Below are 23,235 nucleotides of genomic sequence, written 5' to 3' on the forward strand. Positions count from 1 at the left end.
GCTAAGAGGAAGCACGTGGCTTTCTGGTAGGCTTTGCAGAGGATTAAGTCGTGATCAAAGGAGGGAACAAATGCTGGGCTAGAGCAGGCTATGCCCCAAACACAGTAGAAAAGAGCTATAAAGATCACAGTACACCATATGGTGATGCTATGCCAAACTAGCGGACTCTGTCACTGGAGCCCCCTTAAGGTCAGAAAACATGGATTTTTTTTTTTTCCTCCCTAGCTACAAGACCAGCAGCGTGGAGAATGCAAGTTTCCAAAACCGTAGTACACACATGCTGATGTCAGGATTTTTTGACTGTAAAATGACCCGTTGCCTTTCCCCCAGGGACATAAGCAGGCAATGTGGATGGTTACCCAAGGGGACTATCACTTTTGAAAAACAGAGTAAAGAAAATACCTTAAAAGTCCTTTTTTACCCCCCTTTGTTTCTCATGGAAACTAGCTGCTTTCCTTTGGTAGGCACAGAACTGGGGAAACTCTTTAAGGCCTTAATTCAGACAAATAGTCAGCTGCAATTTTTCAAATGCATTGATCTAGACGACTGGTCTTACAGTTAGTCATCTGCTAGTACCTACCTTCCCCTCCTGATCCTGATGCCATGGTATCCCAGAGGGACTATTTCCCTGCTAGCCGGAATGCTAAAACATTTGTTTCCTTACAGCTTCACCCCTCGCTGCATTACTAATCCAGTACTGAGAAACCCCTTATAGAGGGAAGCCAGCTCAATCCTAGAACACCATCTATAACTGAAATACGATCTCAGAAACACAGACAAGGAGGAAAATGTGCAGGAGAGGGGCCTATGGGGTGAAGGGGAGGAATATGTAGAGGCTGATGAAGAAAAAGTGAAATTCCTTAATAAGTATTTCTGTTTGGTGTTCACCTTGGAAGGGTTGGAGGAGGACCACATAAACCCAACACAAATAGGATTGAAAGTGAAGTAAATCTCAAACAATTTTTGGGAAAGTGTGTTTGTGAGAAGCTAACTGAACTTAAAAAGTAGATAAAATGATGGGGCCGGATGGGATACATCCAAGGGTTTTAAGGGAACTTAAAGTTCTGGCTGCTCCAATTCTTTACAGACAGGAGCAGTTTTGGAGGACTGGAGATGGTGGATGCAGTTCCTATTCACTAAAGTGTAAGTAAGGAGAGGCTGGGAACTACAGGCTGGTTAGTCTGATCTCCATGGGGAGCAAATTATTTGTAATTGCTGCTAAAATAAAAGAGGAAGATAGTGCAGTTTCTGGAATCCAGTGAATTAGAAGATCAGAGGCAGGACTTGTCAGAGGAATCTGATCCATTTCTTAGGCTGGGTGACCAGAGAGTTGGATCACAGGAGGGTGCTGGATGTAGTGTACTTGGATTTGACACAGATCTGCATAGGTAACTTATAAATAAACTGAACGCCCTTGGTATGGATCCTAAAGTGAGGGACTGGTTGAGTAGGACAGGACAAAGGATAGTGATAAACCGAGATCAGTCCGAGGAGAGAGGTGTTACTAGCAGTGTGCCGCAGGGATCAGTTCTTGGACTCGTTCTTTTCAACGTTTCGTGAGCCACATTGTGGAAGGATTAACAGGAAAAGTTTGTCCTGTTGCCAACAATACCAAAATCTGTATCAGGGAGGATAGCCAGAAAGGTGTGGAAAACATGAGGAGGGATCTAACGAAACTCGAGAAATGGTCTAAGGTCTGGCAGTTGTGATTTAATGCTAAACAAATGCAGAATTATGCATTTAGGGTGCAAAAACCCAAGGGAGAGGTACAGTAGAGAGGGTGAAATTCTTCTAAGCAAAAAAGAAGAGTGGGATCTGAGGGGGCTCGTATCTTATTCACCAAACATGTGAATAAGATGATAGCAAAAGCCAGAAAGGTTCTTGGGTGCACAGGGGGAGGAGGGGGTCAGCAGGAAAAAAGAAGGTGATATTGCCCCTGGTGAGTTCTCATTTGGAATACTGTATGAAGTTCTGGAGACTGCACTTTCAAAAGGATATAAACTGGTTGGAGCTGGTCCAGAGAGTGGGTACTACAATGCTCAGTGGCTTTCGTTCTAAAGCCTATGGGGAGTGACAAAGTTCTAAACAGGATGGGATAGGGGCAGATATGATAAAGACATTTAAATGCCTTCAAGGTTGCCATGAAGAGGAGGCAGGCCTCTTTCAAAGGAAAGCATGGAATTAGGGTATAAGTGGATAGAGTCAGGAGTAATCTAAGGAAACATTTCTTGACAGAGAGGGTAATGGATGCATGGAACAGCCTCCCTGTGGAGGTGTTGAAGACAAGAACAGTATCTGAATTCAAGAAAGCCTGGGATAAACACAGAGGATCTCTGAGGGAGCAGTAGGGACTGTAAAGCTGAACGGTTGGTGTGGATGGGCAAACTAGATAAGCCATAATGGTCTTTTCTGCCAATATGTTTCTATGTTTTAATAGGAAGGAATAAAGCTTTGCATAGGAAGCCATCTGAGCAATAAGAATAAGGACTAAGATTCTGAATTATTAGCAGTGGTAAAATGCATTGCCTTACCCACTTTAAACCTTCCTTTATTGATTTATTAGGATTTATTACCTGCCTTTCTGAAAGAAACTTAACCAAAGCGGGGTACAACTTAAACAACTTCAGTCAGCATTATTGTCTACCACTTTCACAAACAAAAGAACATGCCTCGTGCCACTCTTACTTCTTATGGCGGGTCTGGGTCGAATACTTCGAACATGCTTGTTTTTTCTGCGCAAGGCCAACTTGTGCTGAAAAGAAAGCACATTTTTACTTTCAAACTTGCAGTTTCAGCTCAAACATTCTAAACTCACGAGTAGAGTACAATGTAAACTGGCTCCCAGGATGGACTGTGCCATCCGGCACACACATGGTGGGATACATGCATTGTTAGAGCCCTGTCCTGTAAGACCTACATACGTGCAAGGTTAGGAGTGCTTAAGAATCTACAATCTGGGAGCCAAGAGCTGAGGAACTCTGTCCACCCACAGAGAGTTAGATGTAACCAAAAAGCAGCTAAATTCGACTCCCTTTTAACTTTTGTACCACATACTTCTGCATAGGTGGCCTTGTTCAACGCTCCTTTCTATTTACGCTTTATCTGAAGGTTTCATTCATTTTTAGACACAGCTGATTTGAAAACTTTAATCCACACTTTATTCCAAAATTGGGTGGACTCTGCCAGCATATTCTGTTCACCGATTACAACCGATTACAACTTGTTCTCTTCACCGATTACAACTTATCCAAAATACAACTGCCAGGTTAATATTTGGCAAGGGGAAATGCACTGGTTTACAATTAATTTAACTTTAAAGGCCCTGCGTAGAAGTATGCCACCTTATCTATGCAGTGTTATTATTCCATACCAGCCAGGCCATACTCTATGATCTTCCAAATTGACACTTCTAAGATTACCTTCAACAAAAGAAATCTTGCTGGAAAGAACATGTGAAATGAGCCTTTTTTTTTAGCACTCTTCTTATGGGACTCATTATTTCTAACGAAAAGAATATCTGAAATTTAGGGAAAACCTAAAGGCCTATTTTTTCTCCAAAGTTTTTCTTTATGTGGGTTTTCATTCTATGTATCTGACAGCTTATAATGTGTGCCTTTAAAGATAATTATTGATTTTTGTTTTATATATATTACAGTGTTATATTGTTTTTAGTAGCTTTTTGTATGTTCTAATTGTTTGAAAATTGTATTTGATTTTATGTTATTTCATCCTTTCTGTTATTTACACTCTGAAAGAAAGGCAATCAAGAAAATGTAATAAACTAAACAGATGAGCTGTAAGAGATAAAGTCTGAGGAACAGTTTGCTGCAGAGTGTAGACCAGGAATTGTCAACCTTTCATGCACCAAGAGCCAAGGAGCCTTTATATTTTCAAAAGACGAGGGTTGTGGGGGAGAGGGAGAGTCCCCCTTTCCAATATCTCTCGCCTCTTTCTCAATCCATCCACCCTATCCCCACCATTTTCTCCCTCAATCCCATCCTGTTCCTAACAACCTCTCTGAATTCCCCCACCTTGTCCTAACCAATTTCTTTCGCACAAGCCAATCTTGTCTCCCCCAATTTATCAATACTCTCTCAACTTCTCCATCGCGTTCCCACCAGTCTCTCTCAATCGTCTCACCTTGTCCTCGCCAATATCTCTCTGAATCCTCCCACCCTGTCCCCACTTTTCTGACCAGGATCTCCCTCTCTCTCCTTGCTTTGCCCAATATCTGACTCTCTCGTCCTCTCTCTTTCTTTTGTCCCCAGCAGTCTTCTCTCTCAATTCTCCATCCTGTTTCTACAAGCTTCTCTTTTGGCAACCCCAGTATAACATTTGCTAACCCCCACAATAATGACAGGGGCTTGGCGGCCCCAACATTAACACCTCCCATCCCACTTCTTGTTCTACTTTGCTCCCCTCCCCACTTCCTCTCTTCTCTTTCCCTCTGACCTCTCCCTTCCAGTGCCCTCTTTGCTACTCTGACATACACTTTTGTACTATCACCCTCTTCTAGCTCTCACACAGCCACTCCCTCTCCCCTCAATATTCACCCCTTTTCATGTCACTCCTCCCAGAAGCATTCACCCTGCCCCATTGTGTGTCTGTCTCAAACCCTTTTCCCTACCAATCACTATCTCTGGCTTTCTGACCCCCTTCTCTCCCATCACATCTCTGGCTTTCATTCTCCCCCCCCCCTCTCCCCCTCAACCCAATCCCATCACCGCTTTTGGCTCTGTTACCCTTCCTCTCCCCTTTCACCACCTCTGGCTCCCTCTAAACTTATCTTCCAACTTCATTACCTATGGTCTGCTGTCACCCATCCTGACCCCCTTCAGCCCCTCTGGATGGTAGAGCATGGATGAACAAAGAAAAGCCTTTGATCCCTGTTCCAGCCTCTCCCTTCTGTCTCTGGAGCAACCAGGATCATTGTGAAGTCAGGAGGGGAGGGGCTGAGCAGTGAGCAGAATGTTTCTTCTCTGCTCTGTTCTTTTGTGTGTGCTTTCTGCTCCAGACCCTCCCCTCCTGTCCTCTGCAGTGCTGCTCAGCTGCCACATCACCAGCAGTGCAAGAGCCACATTTTGCACATAATGTGGCTCCTGAGTCACAGGTTGGCCACGCCTGCTCTAGAATTACACTCATTAGCAGGAGGAAAAGGGGATATCAGATGAAACCTAGCCAACCTAACACATTTGCCCAACTGGAAAAGGATGGGAGGGGGAGCACGGCAGGGTTCATGGAAAGAACATTCATTCATTCATTCACTGAACTGATAACTTGCTTTATGATTATCTGACCTCCAAGCAAGGAACACGAGGTTCAAAAACAATTCAAATAAAAGAGGCAAAATAAAACAAGCTAGAAACAACTTCATCAAGCACCCTTAGGAAAAGTTTCTCTAAAGAGAGTGTAAAATAAGTCAGAGACCACAAATGACAGTTTGTGGTAGTAGAGGATTGGTAAAACAAATATACAGATAACAATCTATCACTCAAATGATAAGCACTGCATAGACAGTTTTCTCCTGGGCATTCCATTTCATGTGTTAAGTTCATTGCATGCACACAATTATACCTACTATTTGGTGTGCATAGATTTGCTGACAGAATTTACATGCACACTTTTTAAAACCAAAAAGTACTTGCTTAAATCCCAATTCTGCCCAGACTGCATCCCCTGGAATGCCCATCCCCTATGCACGTAAAAGTGCGCACACATATCAGTTGCACAATTTTCTAAAGGACTATTTCTGCAGAGAAGTGAGTGCGGACAGGCTTTAGGCTCTTGCTACATTAGAAGAAATTCCAGGCAACCTACAGCGTTTAGTGGATTGGACTGCACTCAAACAGGCAAGGGTCCACGTGATGCAGAGGGCAGCATAATCACTTGATTGGAGGACTGAGAAAAGGGATGAAGGATTAGAAAGTGAGACTGAGAGATGACCCAGTGCAAATAGAGCAGAAAACTAAGGTTCAGGAGGAATGGTGAAGGCAATAAGGGTTTTACAGACAGATCCTCAAGGAACTCCGGGTTAAATTAGACAAACATCTAATGAAATTTGCATACCTTGGAAAAATGAAATACCAAACATTTTCAATAATAATTGTGAATAATATGCTGAACACATTATGGGGCAGATTTTCAAAGGGTTACGCGTGTAACCCCTGAAAAACTGCCCCAACCTGCCCCTGTGCGCGCCGAGCCTATCTTGCATAGACTTGGCAGCGCACACAAGCCCCAGGATGCGCGTATGTCCCGGGGCTTCGAAAAAGGGGCATTCCGGGGGCAGGGCCAGGGCGCCGATGGGGGTGTTCCAGGGGCGGGACCAAGGCCTCCGGTACAGCCGCCCTGCCGAGGGACTGATTTACGCCTGCCCACAGGCGTAAATTCTCAAATAAAGGTAGGGGGGGATTTAGGTAGGGCTGGGGGGAGGCGGTAGGAAAGTTCCCTCCGAGGCCGCTCCAATTTCGGAGCGGCCACGGAGGGAACAGAGGAAGGCTGCGCGGCTTGGCGCGCACAAGTTGCACAATTGTGCACACCCTTGCGCGCGCCAACCCGGGATTTTATAACATGCGCGCGCATGTTATAAAATCAGGCATAGATTTGTTCGCGCCGGGTTGCGCGAACAAATCTACGCCCGCACGTAGATTGTAAAATCTGCCCCTAAATGCAAATGGGACAAATACAAATAAAATAAGAAAAAATATCTTATTGGGGGTCATTGGTAGCTGGTAGAACTTTCATGACTGGATAGTAAATATAGCAAATATACATTATTCAGAACAGATTGTTTGCATATTAGGTCTCAAATGCACCACAGCCACATATATGGGTGCCATGGCAGGACCCAGGAAACTTGGCTGCCATATCCAAGAACAGGTGCTTTATGTGTCATGTATAATGTGAAAGAGGGATCTAAGAGATCGATGTAAGCAGTGTACTAGCAAAGGGACTGAGGTCCTTATTTAGCTGCTGGCCAGACTGCAAAGTTAATCAGATAAACTTATCTGGCTAATTTTGCTCAGATATTCAGTGGGACAGCTGTACCACTTAATATTCACAGATGTTTCAAAGCTAGCCAGATAAGTGTATCCATATAACTTTAGGACTGCTTGCACGCAGTCCTAAAGTTATCCAGCTAAGGCCTCAATGCACTAAGCCACAATTATTTTTTCGCAAGAGAGGCCACACTATCGTAGGAGGGGGCGATATTGCCATGATAATGGGTCCCTCCCCCCAAAAAACATCACAGCTGTATCGCTGCATTACTTTGCCTCGTGGCAAAACCCCACAAAGCAAAATGCCTTGGCCTTGCCCTTTACTGTGTGATGGCAGCCCCCAATGCACAGGGCCGCCATCGCCTTAAAGGGCCCAACACTAACAAAAAGATTGTGGCCAAAAATAGTAAAACGTGTTTGGGGGGGGGGGGGTGTCAACCATGACCCCTTTCCTCACCCTGGCGCCATCAATCGAGGCAGCCCCGACAATAAAAGTTTAATAGCAGCACGCCAAGAACAAGAACATGCGATGATGGTCGTCCCCCCCCCAACCTAGTCAACATAGAATCAATAAAAGAGACAGAGTTTCCAACACCCCCCCCCCCAAGGTTAGGTCAGCACCATGTCGGACGATGGCGGTAACTGGACCAGAGCTAGAGGATGCCTGGAGCCCTTCCGCTGGCTGCCTTTCCAGGATTTTAATTAATGGGAGTGGGAGGGGGTGCCATTATACCTAAAGGAATTATTCAAGGTTGGATGGAAGGTGAGGAGGGGGGTTAAATGCCTGGCTAATTTTTGATGGGGGGGGGGGGTAGAAACCCTCTCTTTTTGATTGATTCTGTGTTGGCTGGGTAATACGTTGAACTCCTCAGCACTTATCCCAGGGCTGTCATCATGCTTTCTTGGCACGTTATTATTAAACTTCTATTGGGGTGAGGAGGGTAATCATGGTTGATACCCCCCCCCCCCCCCCCAAATGTTTTGGGTTTTTTACTATTTTTGCCACATTTGTTTTTTGGTTTTTTTTTTTTACTGGGCCCTTTAAATCTAATGTGGGTGCATCAGGACCTGTGTTAGGATTTTGATGCTGCCATGTTAGATTCATGTTTTCCAAAAAAGGTATAGATAAATTAACGGGGCTGACAACTTTCAAAGTCAGCTGCGTTATTTACATAAGCTTAGCTATGATTGAGCTGCTTTGCATGGATTTGCAAAATTCATGCAAATCTCATGCAAAGCAGCTCACTGGAATAGGGAAGGGAATCTAGCCCAAAATATGCTAATTATCGTGATTATCACATGATATTGCCATGATAGGGCAATATTGCATGATATACACTGTTTAATGCAAACTATAACCTTGATGCATCTCCCCCCTTAAGTTAGCCAGATAACATTTGCCTTACCCTATCTGACTAATTTTTCAGCTGGATGGGGCAGGGTGAAGTTTGATATCTGGTTAATGTATCCAGATAAAAAGATAGATGGATAAGTGCCAGCTGCTGAGCATGGCTGGATATTCAAGCAGCACCATTTGTCCGGCTAAGTACAAACTTATCCAATACCATTAGTTTGGCTATGGATCTCTATATGTCTTGGTGTTATTTAGCTCTCAGAGCTTTCACCATATGTCATATATACTAAATGTAGATGCGTTATATGACAGTAATAAATGTATCTTCTGGCAAGAATATTAAGACAGACCTAAGGTGCAGCAAGGCCAATATCCTGTCTCCAGCAGTAACCAATCCAGGCCACTTGATCCAATGGGGAGATCCATTCCATGTTGCTCATTTTTAGAATTAAGGGTGGGGAACCCCAAGTCTGCCTGTTAATGGACCTATCTTCCAGGAACTTGTTGAAACCTTTTATTAAGCCTAGCTCTATTATTCGCCTTTACCACATCCTCTGGCAACAAATTCTACAGCTTAATTGTGGCTTCACAGAAAAAAAAACCTTTTCTTAAAGTTTCATTGAGTGTCACCTAGTTCTAGTACAATCTGAAAGGGTAAATAACCGTTCCCTATTAACTTGTTTGACACTATAAAAGCTCTAGCACAGGGGAAGGCAACTCCAGGGCTGGAGTGACACAAACTGGTCTGGTTTTCCGGTCTCCATAATGAATATGCATGAAGTTTATTTGCATGCACTGTCTCCATTGTATTCAAATATATCTCATGCATGTTCATTGTGGATAAACAGTGGTAAACAGTGGAGTGCCTCAGGGATCTGTACTTGGACCGGTGCTTTTCAATATATATATATAAATGATCTGGAAAGGAATACGACGAGTGAGGTTATCAAATTTGCGGATGACACAAAATTATTCAGAGTAGTTAAATCACAAGTGGAATGTGATACATTACAGGAGGACATTGCAAGACTGGAAGATCGGGCATCCAAAATGGCAGATGAAATTTAATGTGGACAAGTGCAAGGTGTTGCATATAGGGAAAAATAACCCTTGCTGTAGTTACACGATGTTAGGTTCCATATTAGGAGCTACCACCCAGGAAAAAGACCTAGGCATCATAGTGGATAATACTTTAAAATCGTCGGCTCAGTGTGCTGCAGCAGTCAAAAAAGCAAACAGAATGTTAGGAATTATTAGGAAGGGAATGGTTAAAAAAACAGAAAATGTCATAATGCCTCTATATCGCTCCATGGTGAGACCGCACCTTGAATACTGTGTACAATTCTGGTCGCCGCATCTCAAAAAAGATATTGTTGCGACAGAGAAGGTACAGAGAAGGGCAACCAAAATGATAAAGGGGATGGAACAGCTCCCCTATGAGCAAAAGCTGAAGAGGTTAGGGCTGTTCAGCTTGGAGAAGAGATGGCTGAGGGGGGATATGATAGAGGTCTTTAAGATCATGAGAGGTCTTGAACAAGTAGATGTGAATTGGTTAGTTACACTTTCAAATAATAGAAGGACTAGGGGGCATTCCATGAAGTTAGTAAGTAGCACATTTAAGACTAATCGTAGAAAATTATTTTTCACTCAACGCACAATAAAGCTCTAGAATTTGTTGCCAGAGGATGTGCTTAGTGAAGTTAGTGTAGCTGGGTTTAAAAAAGGTTTGGATAAGTTCTTGGAGGAGAAGTCCATTAACTGCTATTAATCAAGTTTACTTAGGGAATAGCCACTGTTATTAATTGCATCAGTAGCATGGGATCTTCTTAGCATTTGGGTAATTGCCAGGTTCTTGTGGCCTGGTTTGGCCTCTGTTGGAAAAAGGATGCTGGGCTTGATGGACCCTTGGTCTGACCCAGCATGGCAATTTCTTATGTTCTTATGATATACCCTGCTCTATGATATCCCCTCTTCTACAAGCTGAATAGCTTTAGCCATTGTTCATAAGGGGGCTGTTGCATCCCCTTTATCATTTCTGTTGCCCTTCTCTGTGCGCCTTTTCTAGTTCTCTATATTGTTTTTAGATGGGGTAATGAGAACTGCACATGGGGCGGATTTTAAATGCTCTGCGCGTGTAAATCCGGCCGTATTTACGCGCGCAGGGCCCTCGCGCGCCGGCGCACCTATTTTGCATAGGCCGCCAGCACGTGCAGAGCCCCGGGACGCGCGTAAGTCCCAGGGCTTCGTAAAAGGGGTGGGGAGGGGGCGTGTCGGGGGCATTCCCGAAACGACGCGGCGTTTCGGGGGCGTGATGAGGCGTTTCGGAGGCGGGCCCGGGGGCGTTGCGCCGGTCCGGGGGCGTGGTCGAAGCCTCTGGACCAGCCCCCAGGTCAGGTCAGATAGGGCCTGGGGGTGGGTTAGGTAGGGGAAGGGAGGGGAGGGGAAGGTGGGGGGAGGGCGAAGGAAAGTTCCCTCCGAGGCCGCTCCGAAATCGGAGCAGCCTCGGAGGGAACAGGCAGCGCGCACTGGGCTCGGCGTGCGCAGGTTGCACAAATATTCACCCCCTTGCGCGCGCCGATCCCAGATTTTATAAGATACGTGCGGCTACGTGCATATCTGATAAAATCCAGCGTACTTTTGTTCGCGCCTGGTGCGAGAACAAAAGTACGCGATCGCACAAATTTATAAAATCTACCCCATAATACTCAGGGGGCCGGATTTTAAATGCCCTGCGCGCGCCGGCGCGCCTATTTTGCATAGGCCGCCGGCGCGCGCAGAGCCCGGGATGCGCGTAAGTCCAGGGGCTTTGTAAAAGGGGCATGTCGGGGCGTGTCGGGGGCGTGTCCTAAATGACGCGGCATTTCAGGGGCGTGACGCGGCGTTGCGGGGGCGGGCCCGGGGGCGTGGCGCCGGCCCGGGGGCATGGTGGAGGCCTCCAGACCAGCCCCTGGGATTTACGTCTGCTTGTAGCAGGCGTAAATCTGCCAACAAAGGTAAGGGGGGGTTTTAGATAGGGTGGGTTAGGTAGGGGACGGGAGGGGAAGGTGGGGGGAGGGCGAAGGAAAGTTCACTCCAAGGCCGCTCCAAAATCGGAGCGGCCTCGGAGGGAACAGGCAGCGCGCGCTGGGCTCGGCGCGAGCAGGTTGCACAAATGTGCACCCCCTTGCGCGCGCTGACCCCGGATTTTATAAGATACGCGCGGCTACGCGCGTATCTTATAAAATCCGGCGTACTTTTATTCGCGCCTGGTGCGCGAACAAAAGTACACGCTCGCGCAAAATTATAAAATCTACCCCAGGGTGTGGTTGCACCATGGATTTACCCAGAGGCATTATAATATTCTTAGATTTATTCTCTATTCCTTTCTGAATAATTCCTAACATCAATTTGCTTTTATGACTGCCGCCAGACACTGAGCTGAGGAGTTCAACGTATTATCCAGAATGATTCCAAGGCACTTTTCTTGATCGGTAATTCCTAATGTGGAAGCCAGTATGATGTTCATGGGAAGAAGAGAAGGGCAGAGGGGGATTTAGAATGGCATTTCTATGGTTTAAAACAGTACTTTACTGACAGACATGGGTTTTTAGAAACCTTCCCTCGAGTGTGGGTAAACCTAAGCAGGTAGTGCCAACTCCATGTATAACTTTACCCGCAATGAGAAGAGCCATTCCTGAGGATAGGGTTGGGGATGAGCTTTGCGCTTAGGCACATACCTTGGACAATTCAAAAGTGCAGTATGTGCATAATTTTCCCACACAAAATAGCAGGTGTAACTGTCTGCAGGTAGTTTTCCTGAGATCATTTTAAAAGTGAAAGTACGCAGGTACTGGGGGGCAAAGTCTGCAGGTAAATAATAACCACGGACTCTGCAGTAATGCGGGTAGTGAGAAAATGATCCCCATAGTTGGGATTACTTTTCAAAATGTGCATCACTTTGCGCCTCACCCACATTGAACTTTATCTGCCATTTACATGAACCGTTCCTCAATCTTCCTCCAATTCCTCACAGTCTGTTTGAGGCCAGTATTCAGTAAGCCGAGTGGACAAGGTAGCCGGCTAAAGGCAGCTGGATAAATTGTTCCGGATACTCAGTGGGATAAAAATGTAACTGGTTAGATTTTGAAGTTATCGGGCCTTTTTATGGTTGATAAGATTGCTGTGCTTCGTAGGCTGAGCTTGATGTAACTGTATGATGTTAAAAAACTTGATCCTGTTTTTAAGATATTTTGTTATATCTTTTATTGAATGAAGTTTAAACATGAAAATTCTCTGGCCGGATAACTTGCCATTTAATTGAATATCTTCAAAGATACAAAGTGACACTATTTAAAAAAAAAAACCAAACCAAAAACATTGATGAAAAATAGGTAGAGGTCCCAGTCAACCTCTCCTTGCTTCCATAATACAGTATACAACCCAAACTGACCCTTTCCTCCTAGTGGTTAGTGCAGAGGGCTATGCACCAAGCAAGCCAGAGCTCAAATCCCACTGCCTCCCCTTGGGCAAGTCACTTCACCCTCCAGAGCCTCAGGAACAAAGAACTTAAGATTGTGAGCCCTCTGGAGACAGGGAAATACCTGCAGTACCTGCATGAAATCAATCAAAGCAAATAAACGAATAATCCTTCCCACCCACCCAATACCTTTAGGTATGAAGTCCTCTCTATACCAGGATCACTGTTCTCGAGGGTGATCCCGGCCACTTCCATCATTGCTCTAACAGCTTGCAGCATTACTAACAGGCTGATACAGTATAGTGTGCTCCAACGGAGCACACTGTTAAGCTGCCCTTGGACGCGCTAGCGTTACCCCTTATTCAGTAAGGGGAGGAAAACGCGCTTCCAACCCGCAGCACCTAATAGCGCCCTCAACATGCAAATGCATGTTGATGGCCCTATTAGGTATTCCCACGCGATTCAGAAAACAAAGGGGTGGATTTTAAAACCCCTGCGAGCGCCGGCGGCCTATTTTGCATAGGCCGCCGGCGCGCGCAGAGCCCCGGGACGCGCGTAAGTCCCGGGGCTTCCTGGCGGGGGCGTGGCGGGATGACGCGGCGTTTAGGGGCGGGGCGCGGTGTTTCGGGGGCGGCAACGTGGGCATGGTTTCGGCCCGGGGGCGTTCCGGGGGCGTGACCGTGGCCTCCGGAACAGCCCCCGGGACCGGACCACGGAGCGGGGCAGCCAGCCGACGTGCACAAAGTTACGCCTGCTTTCAGCAGGCGTAACTTTGCCGACAAAGGTAAGGGGGGGGGGTTTAGATAGGGCCAGGGGGGTGGGTTAGGTAGGGGAAGGGAGGGGAAGGTGGGGGGAGGGCGAAGGAAAGTTCCCTCCGAAGCCGCTCCGAAATCGGAGCGGCCTTGGAGGGAACAGGCAGCGCGCGCTGGGCTCGGCGCACGCAGGTTGCACAAATGTGCACCCCCTTGCGCGCGCCGACCCCGGATTTTATAAGATACGCGCGGCTGCGCGCGTATCTTATAAAATCCAGCGTACTTTTGTTCGCGCCTGCTGCGCGAACAAAAGTACGTGCTCGCGCAATTATTTAAAATCTGCCCCAAAATGAGCAGCCAAGCCACACATTTTACTTTCAGAAATTAGCGCCTACCCAAAGGTAGGCGCTAATTTCTTCGGGCACCGGGAAAGTGCACAGAAAAACAGTAAAAACTGCTTTTCTGTGCATCCTACGACTTAATATCATGGCGATATTAAGTCGGAGGTCCCGCAGGGTAAAAAAAGTTAAAAAAAAAAAAAATAAAATTTGAAGTTGGCCGGCGGCTGTCGGGTTGAAAACCGGATGCTCAATTTTGCCAGCGTCCGGTTTCCGAGCCCGAGCCTGTCAGCGGGCTCGAGAACCGACACCGGCAAAATTGAGCGTAGGCTGTCAAACCTGCTGACAGCCGGCGCTCCTTTTGCCCGTTTCTACCGCCGGGCCTCATTTGAATACTGTATCGTGCGCACAGGCGAGTGGCCCGCTCTCCCGCGGACTTTACTGAATCGGCCCGTAAGTGATGCTATGCCTTTTTTTTTTTTTAAACAATGCCACATGACCAGATATCTTTACATTTATCCAGTTAAATGGCAAGTTATTTGGCTACACAAGGCCACATAGCTGTAGCCCTACCTGAGCCCTGAGGCCAGATCTAAAGTTATTCAGCTAGCCAGGCACAAGTGATAACCATGCTCCGGGATGATGACTTATCTGGCTAAAATTTAGCTTGATAAGTGCTTCAGCATTCAAAAACTTGCCATTTAGCCAGTTAACTTGTGAGCTATCCTGCTAAATGGTTTTGAATATTGACCCCTTTATGTTTAAACTGCATCACCTTCAAATTTAAGCCTCTCTCTCCAATTGTTCCCTTTTTGCAGATCATTAAACACCGATCCCAATAGAAATCCCTGGGGCACTCCATTATTTAGAAGGGATGTGCTTTCATTTCATTTGGTTTAGTGTTTACAAATCTGTCCCCCCTCCCCCCCCCCCCCCCAGCCAACTGAACATGCAGTGACATTTTTTAAAATATTTATTTAAAAAATCAATTAGTGAGTTTAAAATATTTATTTAAAAACTGTATATTCCGCATGTATGTCATCCGCCGTACCACAGCTATGGAACACACTACCCCCAGATCTACACCAGGAACAATGTCTTCTGTCCTTTAGAAAGAAACTGAAAACTTGGCTGTTCTCTCAAGCCTTTCCAGTATGAAGCTCTCCCCAACTAACAATGACTTGCAAAACAATTGTTTATAGTTGCCTGTTGCGCATTTCCTTAAAAAGCGTTTTCTTAATCTAATTCCTTCTACTCTCAATGGTCCTGAATTATTCTCCCTGTTCATTGTAACTTTCATTTTCATAATTTTGGTTTTTCCCCTGGTTTTGATGTAAACCGGTATGATAAGACATGGTCTTGAGCATCGGTATATTAAAAAGAATTAAATCGATAAATAAATAAATAAATAAATAAATGTATTACAAAGTTCAAAGTAGCGAATAAATCAACCCCTCCCCCCCCCCAGTTTGTTCCTATTTCCCTCCCAAACACACCCTCTACCCCACCCAGAACTTACCCACTCTGACCAGGGTCCAAAGCAGGCAAGAGCGGTCCCCAGGCACTCCTAACTCACCAGTTCTGTATTTTAAAATGACGGCAGTTGACCCGAGGCCGGCGCCATTTTGAAGCATGGCTATACTCTAAAATGGGGCAGGCCTCAGGTCAGCTGGCACTATTTTGGAATATGGCACTAGCAAGGCAGGAGTCACTGCAAGTCTCCCCAGCCCCCTATGGAGTGGGGGGGGGGGGAGGAAAGGGGTTCTGTAGTGGGTGCAGGGCTCTGGTTAGAAGCATGCCCTGTGAGGTCGGGATTTTCTTTTTGAACTTTGGCAGTGCGGGTTTTGCTTTTCATGCTCTCTGTAAGTAAATAGTGCACTCTAAAACAGCCTCCCCCTCAAAAACAAAAAAAAAACCCTCGAGACAAAAGCCTCTCAACAACAAAGCAAAAAACACTGCACACCCCTGTTATTTATTTAGCTTTCTCCATTGGGAAAACTCACCAATTAGTTTCCTCTTTGTTTCCTATCCCTTAACCAGTTACCAGTCCATAATAGGCCACTGCCTCCTATCCCATGACTTCTCACTTTCCTGAGGAGTTTCATGGGGGAATTCATCGAATATCTTCTGAAAATCCAAGTACACTGTATCAACTAATTTACCCTTTTCCATATTATTTAGAACTTCCAAACGTTTTTGATACATTAGTAACACATGCTGGCTTTTTCCTATTAAGCCATGTTTATCCATACGTCCATTAATTTTGTTAACAGCGACTTTCCCCATTTTAACTGGCACCAATGTGTCAGGCTCACTAGTCTGTCCTTTCTAAGACTGCTCTAAAGTCATTTTTAAAAATTGACAATGCACCTGCTATCTTCTAGTCCCCACATACAGTGGAAATTTTAATGGTAGATTATAGATTATCAGTTGCAGTTCTGCAGTTTCATATCTAATAATTTGTTCTACTGTTTCATATCTAAGTTTCTTCAGAGCTTTGGGGTGAATACCATCAGGTCCTGATGACTTGCTACTATTTAGCTGTCAGTTTGCTGTAGCATCTCTTCTGAATTCACAATGATTTGCTTTAGATCCACTGAATGATCAGCTACAAAGAATGGTACCTTATCAGACTGCTCTCTCCCCTTCTCGTCCCCTAGCTCTTTCTGCTGTCAATTGGTGTCTCACTCCTCATGACTCCTGTGGCTGGCTCTGCTTTATATGAATGCAGGCAGCACTGGTATTAGTAATTTGGTCTTCAGGGGTCATGCACAAAATATGGATGAATTCGATTATCCAGTTCTTGACTTCACATCAAGGCATCTTCTTGCTAACAATCTATAAATAGTATAGAATCCTAATTCATCTGCCCTAAAATCTACAAGCCTTGTTGCTTTTTCTCCTAGCATTTCTGTTAGCTAATTTTCAGAAATTGTAATTGTTTCTGAATCCACTTTAATACTTGGTTATCACATTTCCAATTCTCTGTTATCTGTTGCAGTTATAATAATACAGCAGCCTGGTCCATCTACATCCATCAGCTTGCTTTCAAAACCAATCATCTGTGGAACTTAATCCTGCACTATTATCAGCTCTTGCACCTAGTGCCAAAAAGTCAGGATTTTTTTTTGTGTTGGGGATGGGGGGGATAGATAAGAACAGCAGTTTCTTCCTGCTCCTTCAAGCTTCTAGATCCCAACTGGAACCAGCCTCCATTGGACTGTGGCACCACAAGTCTTCATTCAAAACTACCTGGCGTTTTCCTCTCTCCCAACTCATTTAACAAAGAGATTGAAGTGACAGCCTTCAGCTGGGGGCCATAACTAGGTCTCTGTCTAGAACCCTGCCTACTAGGAGTCACCATTGCACAATAACTGGGCCTTTCTCCTCCTCACCTCCTCTAGGGCTGTGAACACTACCTCTCTAGTATCCTCAGCCATAGCTGGCCTGGGGAACAGAAGAAAAGGCCCAGGAATAAAAACCAGGTCACCTGTTTAGCAGAGCACAGCGCTGCCACTGAGCCCCTGGGACAACCCAGGTTAGAGTTTTATCTCCGGTCCAGTTAATGCAATTTCTTTGCTAAGAGTCATTTTGGAAAACCTTGCTCTATTTTAAGAATATATTAAGCATTCTTTTTAAATGTTCCTGAATTATCTGATCATTTTCTTTTTTATCTTTGTACCCTTTGAAAGCTACCATAGTGACTGAATTTTTTTTTTTTCAAAGAATGGCATTTTTTTTTTTTTAAGTAGAGCATCTTAAAGAGCTTTTGTCTGTTTCTTTCAAATTTCACAAACCCAATTTATACTTAGGGGGTAGATTTTAAAAAGGAGCGCGCGGGCATACATGTGCACGTGCTACCCGGCGCGCACACATGTACGCCCAATTTTATAACATGCGTGCATGTTATAAAATCCGGGGTCAGCACATGCAAGGTGGTGCACAATTGTGCACCTTGCTCGCGCCGAGCCTGCTCCGAGCCGCGCTGTCTTCTCCCGTTCCCTCCCAGGCCCTCCGAAATTGGAGCGGCCTCGGAGGGAACTTCCCTACCCCCCCCCCCCCCCCCACCACCCCACCTTCCCTTCCCCTACCTCCCCCGCCCTTTCCCCCCTACCTTTTTTTTTTTGTTTGTTTCTAAACTTACTTCAGCCCTGGTGCTGAAGTAAGTTGCGCGCGCCGACCGACTGCCAGCTCGCAATCCCAAGCACAGTGGCAAATGGCCGCTGTGCTTGGAGCCTCTGGCCCCGGCCCCGCCCCGCACCCTCCCTTTTTGCAAGCCCCGGGACTTAGGCCTGGCGCGCGTAACCTTTTGAAAATCCGGCCCTTATTGCATAGGGGTGAACATTTAAAAGCAAGCCGAGCGGCTAAAGATAACCAGGTCAAGTTACTTGGTTATCTTTATCCAGATCCTCAGTGCAATTTATCCAGCTAAATGTGCTGCTGAATCTTTGGTTAAATCTATTTGCACAAATTTTTGCAGATAAATTTAGGACTGCAATGTGTACAGCAATATTGCCCTACCACAAAGAAAGGATAACTTCTAAAGAACTGTGTGCAAGCCCGTATGTGTGCATATATGGCCACACACAGATCTACCCCAGTATTTAATAATCCACACTTATCAAATACACGTGATATAGTAGATGCGTAAATCTACCCTGCAATATCTGAGTGTATGTATAGATGCGCGTGACTATAGAATTAATATAGTCGGATACGTTTTTTTAAAAAGTGATACTTATCCAGCTAACTAGGTGACGCATCAAGCCACAGAGGTGCCCTAACACACGTTAAGCAGTTTATATCACACATTAGAGCATTATTACAGTGATATCATGTGATAATTTGCATGGCCCTGCCCAGGTAGCCTCCCCTATTACAATGGCCTGCTTTGCATGTGATTTGCATGCATAAATAACACAGGATGGCCCATGGAAAAGTAGCCCGCCTCCAGTACCAGTGCCATGCAGGCTGGCTACTTTTCCATGGGCCATCCTGTATTATTTATGCATGCAAAGAAGGTCATTAATAGGCAATATAATGGAAACATTTTATTGCAGCCAGCTGAGAAAGTAGTCAGCCTGATAAAATAACACCATCTCCTGGGGAATTGGTACATTTAGCTCCGGAACCCTACCGCGAGTCCCGAAGTTCCCGCATTACACTTAAAGGGCCATGTAAAACATTTTAAAAGCAGCGGTAGAAAAGTTGAGAGGGGCCAGGGCTAACCCCTGACTCAACCTGGGGCCACCACTCGAGGCAAACTCGATACCCCAATGTCCAAAAAAAAAAAAAAAAAAAATTTAACTGCACACCCAGCGATGGCCACCCCTCCACACCCCCCCAATTTCCCAAACTTGTCTTCACAATAATCCAGTACCTCCCACCCCAACTAAGAAAAAACATTTTGGGGGTTAGTTATAGCGCCCCCCTCCCTTTCTCCAAGTATAAAATTAAATCATTGGGGTTCAGTGGGCCCCCCCGTCCCCCAAATGTCAAGAAATTATTCATTGGTATTCAATGGGCCTCTCCCTCCTGCACCCATAAGCACCCCCCACACTCCCCAAACTTTAAAAATATGACGAAGCTCCTGAGATGGGGCCCAGAGCGCACTTCAGCACCAGACCAACCTGGCACCATTTTTCAAAATCTTACCTACTGAACCTGGGGCTAGGGGTGCCCTGGGTCCCATCTCAGGAGCTTTGACACATTTTTAAGGTTTGGGGGGGTCATGTCGAGGGTGTGGGTAGGGGACCCATTGAATGCTTTCTTGACCTTGGGGGGGGGGGGGTGGGAAGGGGCCCACTGAACCCCAATGATTTAATTCTGTATCTTTGGGGGGAGGGAAGGGGTACTATACCCCCAACAATTTTTTTCTCTATTGGGGGTCGTCTGCATGCATGCACTTAAATCTTTTCTTTGGACATTGGGTGAGGTAGCCCAGAGTTGAGCCGGAGGTCAACCCTGACCCCCATTTAACTTCTTCGTTTTGCTGCAGCAATGTTTCTTTTTTGGCAACAGCCCCTTAAGGCGATGGCTGTCCTTTGAGGTTGGGGGTCACCATCGCATCTAAAGGGCTACAAGCTGAGTTGTTTTCTCCCCCAGTGTCTGGCCGCGAGGCAAAATAATGTGCCATAGAGCCGCGATATTTTTTCGGGGGAGGGGCTCCGATATCACAGCGATAACCCCCCCTTCCCCCCAGGATAATGGGACTCGTACCCGCGTAAGAACATTGCGGCTTGATCCTCTCAGTGTAAGTAAGAGAAACTCATAATTCTCAAACAGCGCATTTTCTGGATAACTACTTACCTGGATAAGTAGTGCTTTTTGAGATTTATCCAGCTAAGTGCCATTGAACCGCTGCATGCATATATAATACAAAACTTATGTATATTTTTTCAAAATCATATGCACGGGTAATTTGCCTGTGAAAATTAAGCAGGACTCACCCTCCCAAGTCTCTATTTATACCTGCGTTGATAAATTTTCTAACATACACACGTAGAAAAATTTACCAGTTTGCCCAGTCCATCTCAGGATCATAAAAGTCCCCCTGGTTCTTCCCCCAGACCTCCCACCCAGTAAATAATACAATATTAACCCGTTTGATATTAATCACATAAGATGATTAGCAGGTGTAAATTATATGTATAAGCTGTCAAATCTTTCTTAAAATAGAACTATTCGGGTAGATTTTAAAAGGGCCGTGCCCATAAACGAGCATATCTCACTGTGCAGAAAAATACTCTTCATGCGTGCACACATCTTATGTGCGCCACTTTGCTACAGCTCCTTGGTAGGTGCAAGAGTCTGGTGAACATTGGGGGAGGGGAGAGAGAGAGAGCCTCTTTATAGGGCTCAGTCTGATACTCTATATTTGGGCCATTGTAAGGGGGCACTTTGATTTGGGGTGAGTTTTCAGGAGGTGAGTTGGTGGGGGGGGGGGTTTGTTACAGAGACATTCAGAGGCATCCATTGTAAAACTGACAGCAGTAAAGAATTTTTGACCTTATAAGTGATGAAAAGGAGTCGATCTGTACAATGCAACCAGCAGAGACTGCAGTGTACAAATCAACTCCTCTTGCGCGTATGTGGCCATTTTTGCCGGCGCAAGCTTTTTAAAAATCTACCTCTATGCGCGTATCTGTTGGTCCTGCACTGGAATGCCCCCAGACCATGCCGTTTTTACCTAGGTATATTTGCATGCAAATCCTTAATGACATGTGCATGTTTGATGTTTGTAAAAAGGCATGTATGCGAGTACATGCTATCTATGCATGGTCTGGGTGGGGCATGGGCGGGCTGGGACTGTAGCATGTAGTCAGTTATGCGCACTAGCGCGCCGGGATCCCACAACCGCTTAACTTGCTTCTGCTATGGTCTGTAAGTAGATAAATTTAAAAAAAAGGTAGTGGGGTTTTAAGGGTTGGGGTTAGTATGGTAAAAGGAAGGCTAGTTAGGTAGGGGGTTTAGGAAGTCTTCTCTTTTACTGGGGTGAACTGGGAGGGAACTGGGAAATAGGCCTAATGCGTCGTCGTGCGCATCTACTAAAATCCCCTCACTTATGCGCTCAAGACGGCATTCACACACACACACACACACACACATGATCGCTTTAGATCTAAAATCGTGAGCGCATATATGCACAGATAGCCGATTTTATAACATTCGTGCATGTTGTAAAACTGGTGCATCCATGTGCGCACTCCAGCAAACTTGCACACCTGTGTGTGCGCATCACTTTGAACGATACCACTTAAGTATATCCTGAAAACCCAACTGGCTGGGGAAGGGGAGGAGCTCGAGGACCCGTTTGAGCATCCCTGACCTAGATGAGATGACAGACATTTAAATACCTGAAAGGTATTAATGCACAAGCAGCCAACCTTTGTCGGTGGAAAGGAAATTGTTCCACTAGGAGTCATGATGAGAAACAGTGGGTAGACTCAAAAACAATGTCAGAAAATATGTTTTCACAGAGAGATTGGTAGATGCCTGGAAGGCCCTTCTGGAGAAGGTGATGGAAACAAAAATGGTAACAGAATTAAAAAACAAAACAAAACAGTGAGATAAACACAAAGGATCTCTGGAGACAAAGGATAGTAACGAAGCACTGGACAACCTGCATCGAGCAGCAGGTCAAGTCACAACGGCAGTGTTGTAATTGCTTTGTGCTTCCAGGTATGCATTGGGGTAACCCATATGGGCCAGCAGTTACAATCCTAAACAGCAATGGGCAGACTCGATGGACTACTATTGGTCCTTCTCTGCCATCATTTACTATGTTACAAGAAAGAGAGAGTGGCGATTCTCAACTTGGTCCTCAAGTACCCCCTAGCTAGTCTGGCTTTCAGAATATCCTCAATAAAAAGCATAAGATATATCTGCATACACTGGAGGCAGAACATACAAATCTTTCTTAGGCATATACATTGCAGATATCCTGAACGCTAAACTGACTAGAAAGAGCTCAAGAAGCAGGATAAGAAGAGACATTATGACTGACCTAAGACAGAGAGAAGCATTGTCGTCAGTGGTTTTAGAGTTCCTTTCATGGGGGCATTTATAAAATGGTCTATCTGCATTTACTCTACAAAATAATCCTAAAAACACAGGAAAAAGATGTCTGATAAGGTCATCATAGTCAACAATTGCTTTCTGCATGATCTATTCCCTTCTTAGAGGGCTATGGTTTGTTCTGTTTTCAGTCATTGATCATGCAATACTGTTAATTAATTTACTTTCAGCTTTCCAGACATATTCAGAACACACCTGAAAGAAAACATAAAAGGAAACTGAGTTGTCCAATCTACAGGAAGACATATCTAGAATCTGTTGTGTTACAGGCATAAACATTCTTGGGGTAAGAATGTCTCTAGCTGCAGTAATATGCAGTTTAATGATATAACCATAGCAGTTGGCAACTGGAATTGTATGCTTCAGGATATAATTAATCTGACCCCTGAAAATGTCAAATGAACTGCAATTTAGGGAAATTATTTAGATTTTTATATTCCACTTTTTTGGCACTTCAAAGTGGATTACATTCAGGTACTGTAGGTATTTCCCTATTCCCACAGGGCTTACAATCTACGTTTGTGTTGTGTACGGGGTGTTTAGTGTGCCCTTGAGCCTCAGTCCGGCCCCAGACGTGTCCAGGACCGAACCGAGGGTTGACGGCATGCTCCAGCATGGCTGACAGTCTGACCCTCCACCAGGCCTGCAAGCTCCCAAGGCCAACAACATGTTGATGTTGGAATGTGAATAGTCCTCCGACTATTCCGAGCCCTTTCAGACCTGCCACTAGGATCGGCATGGAGCAGCAGGCCTGGCCTGA

At 45.4% G+C, this 23,235-nt stretch overlaps 1 protein-coding gene across 1 annotated transcript in view; it reads right to left on the minus strand.

Annotated features, from left to right (window-relative positions):
- Positions 1–23,235, minus strand: part of CARMIL2 (capping protein regulator and myosin 1 linker 2) — a 435,549-nt gene that overhangs the window by 265,034 nt on the left and 147,280 nt on the right. The window contains exon 15 of the mRNA XM_029608841.1: positions 2,686–2,752. Coding sequence (XP_029464701.1) covers positions 2,686–2,752 — 67 coding nt within the window. The remainder of the gene's footprint in view (positions 1–2,685; positions 2,753–23,235) is intronic.

The sequence above is a fragment of the Rhinatrema bivittatum genome, chromosome 7, assembly GCF_901001135.1.
Source record: "Rhinatrema bivittatum chromosome 7, aRhiBiv1.1, whole genome shotgun sequence".
NCBI lineage: Eukaryota > Metazoa > Chordata > Amphibia > Gymnophiona > Rhinatrematidae > Rhinatrema > Rhinatrema bivittatum.